Source organism: Chlorocebus sabaeus, chromosome 17 (assembly GCF_047675955.1).
Source record: "Chlorocebus sabaeus isolate Y175 chromosome 17, mChlSab1.0.hap1, whole genome shotgun sequence".
Classification (NCBI taxonomy): Eukaryota; Metazoa; Chordata; class Mammalia; order Primates; family Cercopithecidae; genus Chlorocebus; species Chlorocebus sabaeus.
In genome coordinates this window covers 32,582,035-32,595,372 of record NC_132920.1, presented here as the reverse complement: position 1 = coordinate 32,595,372, position 13,338 = coordinate 32,582,035, and the positions used below count along the sequence as shown (strand labels likewise).

The following is a 13,338-nucleotide window of genomic DNA, read 5'->3' as shown; positions in this document are numbered from 1 at the left end:
AGATCACCCCACTGCACTCCAGCCTGGGCGACAGAGGGAGATTCTGTCTCAAAGAAAAAAATAATAATAATAGTATAAAGCATAATAATTATCTAAATGTAGAATTATATGTTTAAAATTATATGATTACATCAACTGATGTAATTCATAGTTTTTCCCTAGGGTTCTCTTTCCTGAACATTCTGTAACGTATTAGTTAGCAAAGTCTTCTTATATCTTCCCTTACGATAAAACAAGAGAAGCCTAATAGTAAAGGGCCATAGCCTCAGTCAAATGAGGAAATCATAATGGGAACCAGGAATGAGGGATTGAACACTCTTCACGTAAAATATTAATTATTTTAAAACAGAGTTTTTCTGTCAACAGCTGACGTTGAGTCTTTGATCGATCTCTCAGACCCCTGAATAGTTTGATTGCACAGTTGACCTTATCACATTATTAGGGTAAGTGCTATAAAAAGGCACCTTCAGACCCTCCATTGCACATAGGTGGCCCTGCAAACCCCTTGCCTTTGTGTGTTTGGGAGGTGCCACTAAACTTGAGGGCAGCATCAGGAGACACATTTGAAAAAAACCTTTTAGTCAGATTAAATTATGAAAATCTTTCAATTTCCTTTAACTTATTAGAGACATCCCTACCTGTAAAGAGGTGCAGATTGCACTCTCCAGTCAACAGCTATCATTCTGTCATATCATCAGATACCCAGGGCTGCTGCTCCTTGAGGTGTCCAGAGAATCACAGCATTTTCCAGTATTGAAAGACCTGAAAGATCGCAGTGCCTTCATTTCAACTGTCAGACGTGAAGTAATTTTCCTAAATCTACAACATTAAGATATGATGCAATAAGGACCAGATTAAAGGTCTGCACATTGGCAACCATGTTCCCTACATCTCCTTACTCTAAAACACACTCACACACTCACTTCTGCAAACGGTTGTCTTGTCAAGTGGGAAATCAATGCTCTTACAAGACTCAAACTTGTGAACACATCAGTGACCAGCACAGAGCTGGCTCACAATAGCGACCCAATTAAAGTGTTTTACATGCAACTGGATCAAACCTCTCAAGTACTAAATTAAAACAATCCTTTAAAGAAGGAAATTGTTTCAGAAGAGTACCTTCATACTGAATCTCTGACCAGCGACTGATGATGCTATTGAACTCAGATGGTGATTGGTTCTCCAACACGAAATTACCCAATCCATGAGCAAGGAAATCAGTAACTTCCTCCCTATAATTTGGAATGTGGGTGGAGGGGGGTCATAGTTCTCCCTGAGTGAGACTTGCCTGCTCCTCTGGCACCTGGTCCTGTCGTGTTCTCCAGCATGGTGTGTCTGAGGCTCCCTGGAGGCTCCTGCATGGCAGCTCTAACAGCGACACTGATGGTGCTGAGCTCCCCACTGGCTTTGGCTGGGGACACCCGACGTAAGTGCACATTGTGGGTGCTGAGCTACTATGGGGTGGGAAAAATAGGGAGTTTTGTTAACGTTGTGCCCAGGCCGTGTCCCTTAAGAATTTGTGACGTTTTTCAGAGATTGCCCATCTTTATCATTGGATCCCAAATTATTTCCACCACAAAAGGAGCTTAGCTACTTGCCCTCTCCATGAGACTGTGTAAGGGGCCTCTGTACAGGCCATTTCTTCTCACATCTCCACCAATAAAACCTTCGCATCACATGTCCTCAGGGTCTTTAGAGGATTTAGAAATAAGGATGCTAAAATAAATTCCCCATACAGCACTTCCCTTTATTATGTTGACTTACGTCAGACAAAATGAAGTTCTTACTGAAAATTTTGTGGGAGTCAAGGGAATTCAAAGTCTCTCCTAAACGATCCTGGGTTATGTCCTCCACAGGACCTGTGGTGTTGGCCCCTCTTCCTCATATGTGAGGATGGACCCAGTGGCCTCCCCATTATCTCCTTTCTTTTCTTTCTGAACTCCAATGTTTATAAAGCCTGTATTCCTGTAGTGTATGTAGGTTCTCTGAGAGAAGTTATACTTAGTGCTCTTTCTTTCTGATGGGGAAAAATCCCTGGAACTGAAGCTGATATCTTTAGTACTTGGAGTCACCTTACAGATACAGAGCATTTATGAGGTATTCTTTGGTGCCTAAAGAACTTAAGGTATCCTCTGAAAACTGGCCCAGGTTAGTGTTTATTATGAATCTTTTTAACCTTTCTATACTTGCTTCTCCTACATCTCCTACATGCTCTAATTAGACATGACAGAAGAGATTTAACTAACATAGTATAAATTATATGAAATTCTATTTTTGTAAGTCAAAAATAATCAAATATCAGAAATTTAATAATGTTCAAACTGTATACTCTGTGTGGGGTTACCGAGACAATGTGGACATTGTTCACACCTCATAGGACTGAAAGTCAATGAGCAAGTCTTGGAAACTCATTGTCTTTACTCAGGTCTTGTCCTAAATTTCATAGGTTCACTCATGATGACCTCAGCTTTCCTTAATTAGCCATATCTGCTTACCTATTCCTCCAGTTTCTCTCTATTTTTCCCCAACTATGTTGTCATCGTTTCCAGAAATCTCTAAAGCTTGCACAGATCCTTAGCACTATGAGATCCATTGAAAGAGATAATTTTTTTTCTTTTTAAGATAGGGCCTGGCTCTGTTACCCAGGCTGAAGCTCAGTGGTGCGATTGAGGCTCACTGCAACCTCTGCCTCCCATGCTCAAGCAATACTCCCTCTTCAGGCTCCAGAGTAGCTGGGAATACAGGCAGGCAACCAGGCCCAGCTCATTTTTGTAATTTTGGTAGAGATGAGATTTTGCCATGTTGCCCAGGCTGGTCTTAAACTGTTGGACTCAAGCAATCCTCCTGCCTTGGCCTCCCAGCATGTTAGGATTATAGATGTGAGTCACTGTGTCCAGGCAAAAAGAGATGACTCTTAATAAAAAGATTTCCTTTTTCTTAAATCACTGTTTCTTTATCTGTGAATTCTTCTTCCAACTAGAAGGAGAAAGAATAAATTTGCTTGTATTTCTCACCGGGAGGAGAAGGGGTCTAGTGTGACATCAAAATGAAAGGGTAGTGGAGCTTGAGCCCCTTCTTGCTTTCCAGGATCTCCGCAGTGATCAGTTCCCATACCCTGGTTTATTCATGTAAACCACACTTATTTTTCTCAGCAGCTACTGTGTACTGGGCTCCATTCTAGGTTCAAGTCATTCTATTTGATTAAGATAGAGAGGGTCCCTACTCTCACAGAAGTTACATAAGCGTAGAGGAGACAGACACTAACCCAATAAGCATTTAACAAAGAAGAAAATGTTAGAGAGTCATAGTGCACTGAAGAAAAGACATCAGGTTTGTGGAAAGAGAGAAATGGATTCACCTACTTTAGTTCTATGTTTAGGGAACTCTACCTGAGAAAGTGACATTCAGCTGAGACAACAAAATAAGTAGACAGTCGTGAAGATCTAAGCGACCAAAGTTCCAGGGAGACCGAATCGGGGGAAAGCCCTGGTGTAGGAAATTATGTGGAGGGAGAGAAAGAAGGCTAGAGGGGCCGACGTATAGAAAGCAAGGAAATGGAGAGGCAGAAGATGAGGTAGGACACAGAGAGGAAATCAGGAGCCTCATCATTATAGGCTCTGATATCCATGGTAAAAAATTTGAATTTTATTTTTATTTATTTTTAAATTTAATTTAATTACATTTTTTTGAGACGGAGTTTCATTCTTGTCGCCCAGGCTGGAGTGCAATGGGGCAATCTTGGCTCACTGCAACCTCTGCTTCCCGGGTTCAAGTGATTCTCCTGCCTCAGCTTCCCAAGTAGCTGGGATTACAGGCACCCACCACCATACTGGCTAATTTTTTTTGTATTTTTAGTAGAGATGGGGTATCACCATATTGACCAGGCTGGTCTTGAACTCCTGACCTCAGATAATCTGTCTGCCTTGGCCTCCCAAAGTGCTGGATTACAGGCGTGAGCCACTGTGCCCAGACTGAATTTTATTTAAATAGATATGAGAAGCTACTGTATGGTTACAAGGAGAGTCAATTTATATTCAACTTTTTTTTTTTTTTTTTTTTTGAGATGGAGTCTTGCTCTGTTGCCCAGGCTAGATTGCAGTGGTACAATCTCGGCTCACTGCAACCTCCACCTCCCGGGTTCAAGCAATTCTCCTGCCTCAGCCTACCAAGTAGCTGGGACCACAGGCGCATGCCACCACACATGGCTAACTTTTTGTATTTTTAGTAGGGATGGGGTTTCACCATGTTAGCCCGGATGGTCTCGATCTCCTGACCTCAGATGATCCACCAACCTCAACCTCCCAAAGTGCTGGGATTACAGGCATGAACAACTGCGCCCTGCCTATATTCAATTATTAAAATTAATTCTAGCTACTCTGTGGGAATTGGATTGTTGGGGTTCACAAGTGGTCAGGAAGACTATTTACCAGCACAGCAGGGAATTCTCCGGGGAAAACAAGCTTGTGGCTTCATGGAGTGCATTAGTGATAAAGACGGTGAAAAGGATGAAGCGGACAGAGTCGGCATGTATTTTTGCTTAGCTTGTTAATGAATTACTGTAAAGGGAGTAGAACACTCAGCTTATTCCTAAGGATTTTGTTTTGACAAATAAGTGGGTGGTAGTGTTTATTGACACAGGAAAAACTATGGGAGGAAATGATTTGAAGTGGGTGGTTGGAAATAAAAGTTTAATTTAAATTTGAGATGATGTATTGACATTTATGTAGAGCAATCAGAAGGTCAGTGGCATTTAAGAGACTCACGGTGAGGCTAGGGTTTCAGATATTTATGTTGGTGGCATCAATACGTGTAGTGTGTTAAACTCCAGGGAGTGGAGGATAATACATAGGGAGGTGGATTGTGTGGAGAAAAAAGAAGAGGGCACAGGCCAGCAAAGGGGGCTGAAAGAGCCCAGGGATGTTGGAGAAAAAACAAGAGAACATAATGTGTGTAAGTCAAGGAAAACAGATTTTTTTTAAGGAGAAGGGAGAGGCCAATTGTGGTGAGTACCACTGAGAGAAGGGGGAAGTGAGAACGTAACAGAGAAGCAAGTGCTGGGTTTGGTGGAGTTGATATTTTGCAGTCAATGGAGTATCCAGGTAGGAAACTGGATTGGACCATTTGAAGAGCGAGTAGAAGTGAGGACGAGGTTAAGGTTGACTGTTTTGAGTAGAGAGCTTCAGGGAAGGACTGCGCTCTGGGTTCAGGGAGCCAGCTGAATCTAAAGGAAAAGGCTAAAGATGCTGAAGAGACAGAGGAGGACCTGTGAACCTGAGATGCTCAATCATTATTAGCAAGGAAATACTAGAAAGTCCCTGTGTGCACTGATGACTACTCATGCAAAATGTCACACAGCTAATATTTCACACAGCCAGTATTTCACACAGTCAATATTTATTAGTGACATAGCATATACCAGTTATTACGCTAGGTCATGAGAATGGAGTGATAAATAAAATGAATCCGGTCGCCATCAGTATATGCCGTGTAACATTTTGCAGTGACCGTGTACCAGGCCTATGAATTTCAGTATTCAATTTCAATAATGATCCTGTTGTATCCGTGGTATTTAAAAGCATATACATCTCTAGAATCTAAAATTGAGAAGTTATAAGTAAAACCCAGTATTATAAATGTAGTGCTGGAAATCAGATTGCAGTTTAAATTTGAGCATATAGAAAATCCCTTTCTCCTGTGTCAGCAGATGGTTTTTGTGTGAAGTTTAGGTATATTGCTTTATTAGACATAAACCAGTGTTTCTGTCCTATGTTTTCAGAATGACAATTCTTTATGAAACTAATAGAAGAACAGTAGACAACTGCAAAATCATGATGAAGGTACTAATTGTTTTAGAATTAAGGAATACAAAAAATAATATGAGCTGCAGTTATAGGGATCATAAAAGTTAAAATGGGAATGTATTTGAGTGTTTATTATGTGATCAGTGCTAAGAAGAGTTATCATTTAATTTTACTCTTAACAGTAATCCTGTGAGGATTACACTATTATTAAGCGCATTTGATAGATTACAAAAAGGCTTATGGTTGGTAAAAATTGACCCAAGTAGAAGAGATCATGTTTTTTACTCAGGTTTTCTGATTCTAGAGTTTGAGGGTTTGTCCATGATTAGTGACTAGTGACTATATTGTGTCTGAATTATTGACAGAATTTCTGATATTCATATGTACCAGGTTGTTTCTTAGAGTGGGGACAGAGATGCAAGGGCTGCTTGTTCCAATATATAGGAGAAACTTTCATTCATTTTACATTTATCATTTTAAAAGTTCTGTCTGTCTATAATGGTCATGCATTGAAGAACACAAGGAAGTATTAAATCACTCCTTGTTCTGAGGTTTGACTAGAAAGGTGGGCTAGGGTTGCCAGATAAAATACAGGCTCCTAGTTAAATCTCAATTTCAGATACACAACCATAATTTATTGGAAATCCAAATTCAACTGGGCTTCCTCTGGTTTTACTTGCAAATGTGTCAACCCTAAGTGGGACACATGGACATGGATTACAGTGCTAACTATGCAAGCCGCAGTGAAAGCCACTTTACACATGTTCATTTTTTAACTTTCTCTCTGTAAAGAAAGTGCTTAGATAATTTAGGGATGAAAAGATAGGCATTGTTTGATACAGGGTGCCCACCTCTCTGCCATCGTTTCTAAAGGGCAAAGGAAGATTTCCGCAGCTCTTGCTCACACTCTGGGGACCTGCTCATTTTTTGAGACTGTCTGTATGAGAAGGTCATTTTCTTGGTTTCTCCCTTTCTGAGGGGACTTGACTACAAAACCAAGAGTTCTGCCTCTGGCCAAGGCTGGTCATTTGATACCTGCTAGTACTGTCGGGAGTGGGAGACTGAAAGATATGGGTTAGTTCCGGTATTTAAAGGGAATAAAATAGCTGTGGTTGTGATTCACTGCTACAGATAATTAGTGGACCAGTGGCAGAGAAATTAAGAAAAAAGATGATGTGAAAGATAGAAGGCAAGGAAATCATTAACTCTTGGTTCTCATCAAGTTCATTTTCTGGAAAGATAGCACTGTATTGGGACCAGAATTCTACAAAACGTTCCTTTTACATAGGACCAAGATTCTCAACAAATATTTTTCAATGCAATTCTCAGCTGTGAAGTTGAAGAAGTTCATCAGTTCAATCTTTTGTACATGGGATTTCCTAAACCTGAAATGTGCCTCCTGTTTTGTCCAAACAGACACACAGGCTCCACTCTGCCTCACACCTGCTTGACCTGTCAAGTCCCATCTGAACCGTCACTCTTCAGCTGGTCCTTCTCTGGCACCCTAATGTAATTGAGATCATCCTATTATTCTCTGCCCTAGAACTCCACACTTCTGACATTTCTCATTGTGTGTTTGGTTTTTGTCCATCAGTTTCACTGCTCTTTAAGCTCCCCCAGCAGAGTGAAGAGGTCTGTTTTCCCTTGTTTGGATTCCTAGAGGCAGCGCAGGCCTGGCACAAGGTCAGCACTAAGAAGTGTTCACAGGGTGAACGCGGTGGGTGCTGCTGAAGGAACCGGTAAAGATGTGGGATGAGAGAAGGAGCAGAGAGTGTCTGTGGGGTGGAGGCTCCCAGGAGTAGGCAGCGCGGGCTGCGGTGCTGGGCGGATCCTCCTACAGCTCCTGCACTGAGTTCTCCAGAACAGGCTGGAAGCAGGGAGGGGGAACCAAAAGACTGGGGATCAGAAGGGGTTTTCCCGCCTGGTCCCCCAGGCCCCCGTTCGCCTCAGGAAGACGGAGATTGAGCCCCTGGGCTGCTGGTGGTGGCTTTTGCGGGTGGGTCCGGTTAAGGTGCCCAGTGCCCGCGCCCGCCCAGGAGCCCCGGATGGCGGCGTCGCTGTCAGTGTCTTCTCAGGAGGCCGCCCGTGTGACCGGATCCTTCGTGTCCCCACAGCACGTTTCTTGGAGTACTCTACATCTGAGTGTCACTTCTTCAACGGGACGGAGCGGGTGCGGTTCCTGGACAGATACTTCTATAACCAGGAGGAGTACGTGCGCTTCGACAGCGACGTGGGGGAGTACCGGGCGGTGTCGGAGCTGGGGCGGCATATCGACGAGAACTTGAACAGCCAGAAGGACATCCTGGAAGACAGGCGGGCCTCGGTGGACACCTACTGCAGACACAACTACGGGGTTGGTGAGAGCTTCACAGTGCAGCGGCGAGGTGAGCGCGGCGGGGGCGGGGCCTGAGTCTCTGTGAGCTGGGAATCTGTGTGTGTGTGTGTGTGTGTGTGTGTGTGTGTGTGTGTGAGAGAGAGAGAGAGAGAGAGAGAGAGCCGTCTGTGAGCATTCAGAATCCTCTCTATCCTGACCAAGGAGTTCTGAGGGCACAGGTGTGTGTGTAAAATGTGGATTTGTCGTGTCTGTGTGGCTGTTGTGGCGGGGGAAGCAGGAGGGGACTGTCTCTTATCCTTGGAGGCCTCTGTGGGGAGATGACATGGGAGGTGGGTGCAGGGGACTAGAGAGAGAGGAGACCTTGATTGTCTTGGGTCCTTAGAGATGCAGGGAAGGGAAATGTAAGGAGTATATGCTTGGGGTGAAGGTTTAGGGGAGGAGAGTTAAGGGGTCTGGAAGGTTTGGGATAATGTGAGGAGGCCAGTTCCAGACTGTCCCTGGCACACACCCTTCATGTAATCTCTGCAATAAAAGTATGTGGTGTTTGTTTGTAAAAGCATTAGATTAATTTCTAGGGGAACCGAGGAGACCTCTGAGGCACCTCTGAAGCTTCTTTAGGTCTAAATTTCTTGCTAGTTTTTTGTTTTTTTTAGTGTGTATGTTTTTACATGGTAGAAATGACTGTGAAACTAACTTCTTGAATTAAAGTTTTAACACAGTTGCTATTTTCTTATAATGCTAATAGTTTTCTAGTGGTTACATATTACTCTTTCACATGTAATAGTTGTGGCACAACTCACCTCACTTTCCCCTTTGTTGACCTTTATTATGACATTCACCAAAAGCTGAAAATGTATGTTTCTGGTTAATTTTTAATTTATATTTTTTATTTGTAATTCTTTTGAATTTTTTTGACCTGTTTATTAGCCAGTTATAATTACTGGTCTAAGAATTCCCTATCGTATTTGGCAGGTAATGGACAATGATCTACTGTCTAGTATCTCCAGGGCTTAGTATTTTTCTCAGTGACTTTGTGGGTTCTTTGTACTGTAAGATTATTAACACTTTATTGATATTTGATTCAGCATTTGCTCCAGTTTGTGGTATATTGATTTTGAAAATTCTTTTCCATGTTAAGATTTGAACACTTTAATTTAATAAAATATATTGCAAAATTTTTATTAATGATTTACAATCCATCTTAAATCTACCATTTTGTGGTACTGTTGTCTCTAGGTTTCCCTTTACTTAAAAAAAGTTATTGTATTTATTGAGAGTGTGCTAGTGTCAGAGATTTTCCTGGGCATAAGCACCCCAAGTAACAAGTCCCAGACCCTGTCTTAATCCAAATGTCATTCTGGAAAGAAAAATCATTTCACAATGATAGGCCTAATAATAATTATGCTTGTGTGGCATGGGAGATGCATTGATCAGCTAAATGTAAATATAAGAACTTTCAAAACTAAAATGACATTCCTTAATCCTTCTCTCTGCTTCAGGACTCATGCTTTTCTAGGAATGTAAAAATTTGGAGAATCATTTCCGTCTGTCCCACATTCCCAGGGGCAGAACCACTTCTGTGGTGTTCTAAGGCGTGAGTCCATGGCAGTAGTATTCCTAAAAATTCATACGCAGTTTCCTCATGTATCCAACTCTGTCCCTTTATCTATCCACATTACTTTAAATCATATTTTTCTGTCACGGTGTTCAAGGATGATAAATAGGTGCCAAGTGGAGCACCCAAGTGTGATGAGCCCTCGCACAGTGGAATGGAGTGAGAAGCTTCTGACCTCATAAATTGAAGACTATCTTCAGTCATTGTTTTATACATTTTACATGCATTAATCTTCATATAACCCCAAGAGATAAATTAGTATAACTGTCCTTCATTGTACGTGACAAAGTTGAGACACAAAAAATCGAAAAACTCTTCCAGGATCAACCAGTAAAAGGCAGCCCTTGGATTTGGACCAGGCAACCTGGCTCAGATACCAGTTTTAATTACTACACTCTGTACTTTCAAAGATTTGTAAACACTTTGACTATGCATGCCAATTGCAAGCTATGAAGAAACAAATATAATTTTTCACAACATCTCTCAAATCTAATGGGTCCTCACTATCAAGATTAAATTCCAGACTGACACTGTAAGGCCACATGGCCAGCTGTGCTGGAGGCCTGGTCAAGGCCAGAGCCTGGGTTTACAGAGAAGTAGAAAAATAGCCAAACAAGGAGACACTCTGTCTTCCTGACTCATTCCCACTATGTTTTTTTCTCCTAGTCCAACCTAAGGTGACTGTGTATCCTTCAAAGACCCAGCCCCTGCAGCACCACACCCTCCTGGTCTGCTCTGTGAACGGTTTCTATCCAGGCAGCATTGAAGTCAGGTGGTTCCGGAACGGCCAGGAAGAGAAGGCTGGGGTGGTGTCCACAGGCCTGATCCAGAATGGAGACTGGACCTTCCAGACCCTGGTGATGCTGGAAACAGTTCCTCAGAGTGGAGAGGTTTACACCTGCCAAGTGGAGCACCCAAGCGTGACGAGCCCTCTCACAGTGGAATGGAGTGAGCAGCTTTCTGACTTCATACATTTCTCACCCACCGAGAAGGGGACTGTGCTAATCCCTGAGTGACAAGTTTCTCCTCTCCCACATCCTATTTTAATTTGCTCCATGTTCTCATCGCCATTAGCACAGGTCACTGGGGATAGCCATGTAGGTGTTTCTAGAAACACCTGTACCTCCTGGAGAAGCAGTCGTGCCTGCCAGGCAGGAAAGGCTGTCCCTCTTTTGAACCTTCCTGTGATGTCACAGGTCAGGGTCACCCGCTCTCCCCAGGCTCCAGGCCCTGTCTCTGGGTTTGAGACTGAGTTTCTGGTGCTGTTGCTCTGAGTTATTTGTGGTGATCTGGGAAGAGGAGAAGTGTAGGGCCCTACCTGACATAAGGGAAGTCTGATCTCAGCTCTGCCTTTTATTAACTCTGTCACTCTAGACAAACTACTTAGCCTCATGGAGTCTCAGGCTTTCTGTGGATCAGATATTGAACTCGTGCCTTACATCAAGGCTGTAATATTTGAATGAGTTTGATGTCTGAACCCTGTAACTGTTCAGTATGATTTGAAATCCTATTTTTCTCCAGAAATGGCTGGTTATTTTAGTTCTTGTGGGGCAGCCTTCTTCCCCATTTTCAAAGCTCTGAATCTTAGAGTCTCAATTAAAGAGGTTCAGTTTGGAATAAACATCACTAATCCTGGCTTCCTCTCTCAGGAGCACGGTCTGAATCTGCACAGAGCAAGATGCTGAGTGGAGTCGGGGGCTTTGTGCTGGGCCTGCTCTTCCTTGGGGCCGGGCTGTTCATCTACTTCAGGAATCAGAAAGGTGAGGAGCCTTTGGTAACTGGCTCTCTGTCCATAGGCTTTTCTGGAGGGGGAAATATGGCTTTGCTGAGGTTAGTTCTCAGCATATGAGTGGCGCTGGATAAAGCCTTTCTTTCCCCAAATGACCTCCAATGTCCTGCTAATCCAGAAATCATCAGTGCATGGTTACTATGTCAAAGCATAATAGCTTGTGGCCTGCAGAGACAAGAAGAAGGTTAACAAGTAGGGGTCCTTTGGTTTGAGATCCTGGAGCAAATTACAGAAGAACCACTAAGGCTAATGCAATTACACTGGATCCTGTGACAGACACGTCACGCTTCATGGGTCACATGGTCTGTTTCTGCTCCTCTCTGTCCTGGTTGGTGTGGGTTGTAGTGTTAGAGAAATCTCAAGTGGGAGACCTAGCGCTGGGACATTGTGTTGGAGGGCAGACTTGCTTCAATATGTTTAAGTGTATATCTTTTCCTACTTTTTCCCAGGACACTCTGGACTTCAACCAACAGGTAATACCTTTTAATCCTCTTTTAGAAACAGATATGGTTTCCCTAGTGAGAGGTGAAGCCAGCTGGACTTCTGGGTTGGGAGGGGACTTGGAGAACCTTTCTGTCTTACAAGAGGTTTGTAAAATGCACCAATCAGCGTTGTGTAAAAACACACCAATTAGTGCTCTGTGGGTAGCTAGCTATTTGTAATATGGACCAATCCACACTCTGTAAAATGGACCAATCCGCACTCTGTAAAATGGACCAAGCAGCATTCTTTAAAACGGACCAATCAGCAGGACATGGGCAGGGACAAATAAGGGAATAAATGCTGAGGGGACCCCAGCAACCCCCTCAGGTCCCCTTCCATGCTGTGGAAGCTTTGTTCTTTCGCTCTTCACAATAAATCTTGCTGCTTACGCTTTGGGTCTGTGCCACCTTTAAAGAGCTGTAACACTCACCACAAAGGTCCGTGGCTTCATTCTTGAAGTCAGTGAGACCACAAACCCACCAGAAGGAACAAACTCTGTACACACTAGAATGATGGTAGTGGTGATAAGGCATGAGACAGAAATAACAGGAAAGACTTTGGATCCAAATTTCTGATTAGGCAATTTACACCAAAACTTCTCCTATCCACTTAGAAAAGGCCTGTGATCGGGAGGAAGGTTGGCTGTGGGAGACTCAGGAACTTGTTTTTCTTCTTCCTGCAGTGCCCTCATCTGAGTCCTTGAAGGAGGGGAAAAGAAACTGTTAGTAGAGCCAGGTTGAAAACAACACTCTCCTCTGTCTTTTGCAGGACTCCTGAGCTGAAGTGCAGATGACCACATTCAAGGAAGAACCTTCTGCCCCAGCTTTGCAGGATGAAAATCTTTCCCACCTGGCTGTTATTCTGCCACAAGAAAGGGCTTTCTCAGGACCTGGTTGCTACTGGTTCAGCAACTGCAGAAAATGCCCTCCCTTGTGGCTTCCTCAGCTCCTGCCCTTGGCCTGAAGTCCCAGCATTGATGGCAGCGCCTCATCTTCAACTTTTGTGCTCCCCTTTACCTAAACCCTATGGCCTCCTGTGCATCTGTACTCACCCTGTACCACAAACACATTACATTATTAAATGTTTCTCAGAGATGGAGTTAAATATCATCTGGTCCATTTGGCTCCAAAGACAAAAAATGAAAAGAAAAAGGGAGGATGATTTCCCAATAGAATAATGATTTTCGTGTATATATCATGAGTATGTGAGGTAATGCATATGTTAAATAGCTTGATTTAGGTTTTCCACACCATAGGCATGTATCAAAACTTCATACTGTACAACATAAATATACTATAAAATTTTTATTTGTCAA

The 13,338-nt window shown here is 43.0% G+C and overlaps 1 protein-coding gene across 1 annotated transcript; it reads left to right on the top strand.

Annotated features, from left to right (window-relative positions):
• The first annotated feature begins 1,218 nt into the window (after positions 1–1,218).
• On the top strand, positions 1,219–13,127 carry LOC119618083 (HLA class II histocompatibility antigen, DRB1 beta chain-like). The gene is made up of 6 exons (XM_073005899.1): positions 1,219–1,426; positions 7,916–8,185; positions 10,418–10,699; positions 11,401–11,511; positions 11,990–12,013; positions 12,792–13,127. Exons 1-6 carry the CDS (start codon positions 1,327–1,329, stop codon positions 12,803–12,805), a joined length of 801 nt encoding a protein of 266 aa, XP_072862000.1. The 5' UTR covers positions 1,219–1,326; the 3' UTR covers positions 12,806–13,127.
• Positions 13,128–13,338: the final 211 nt, after the last annotated feature.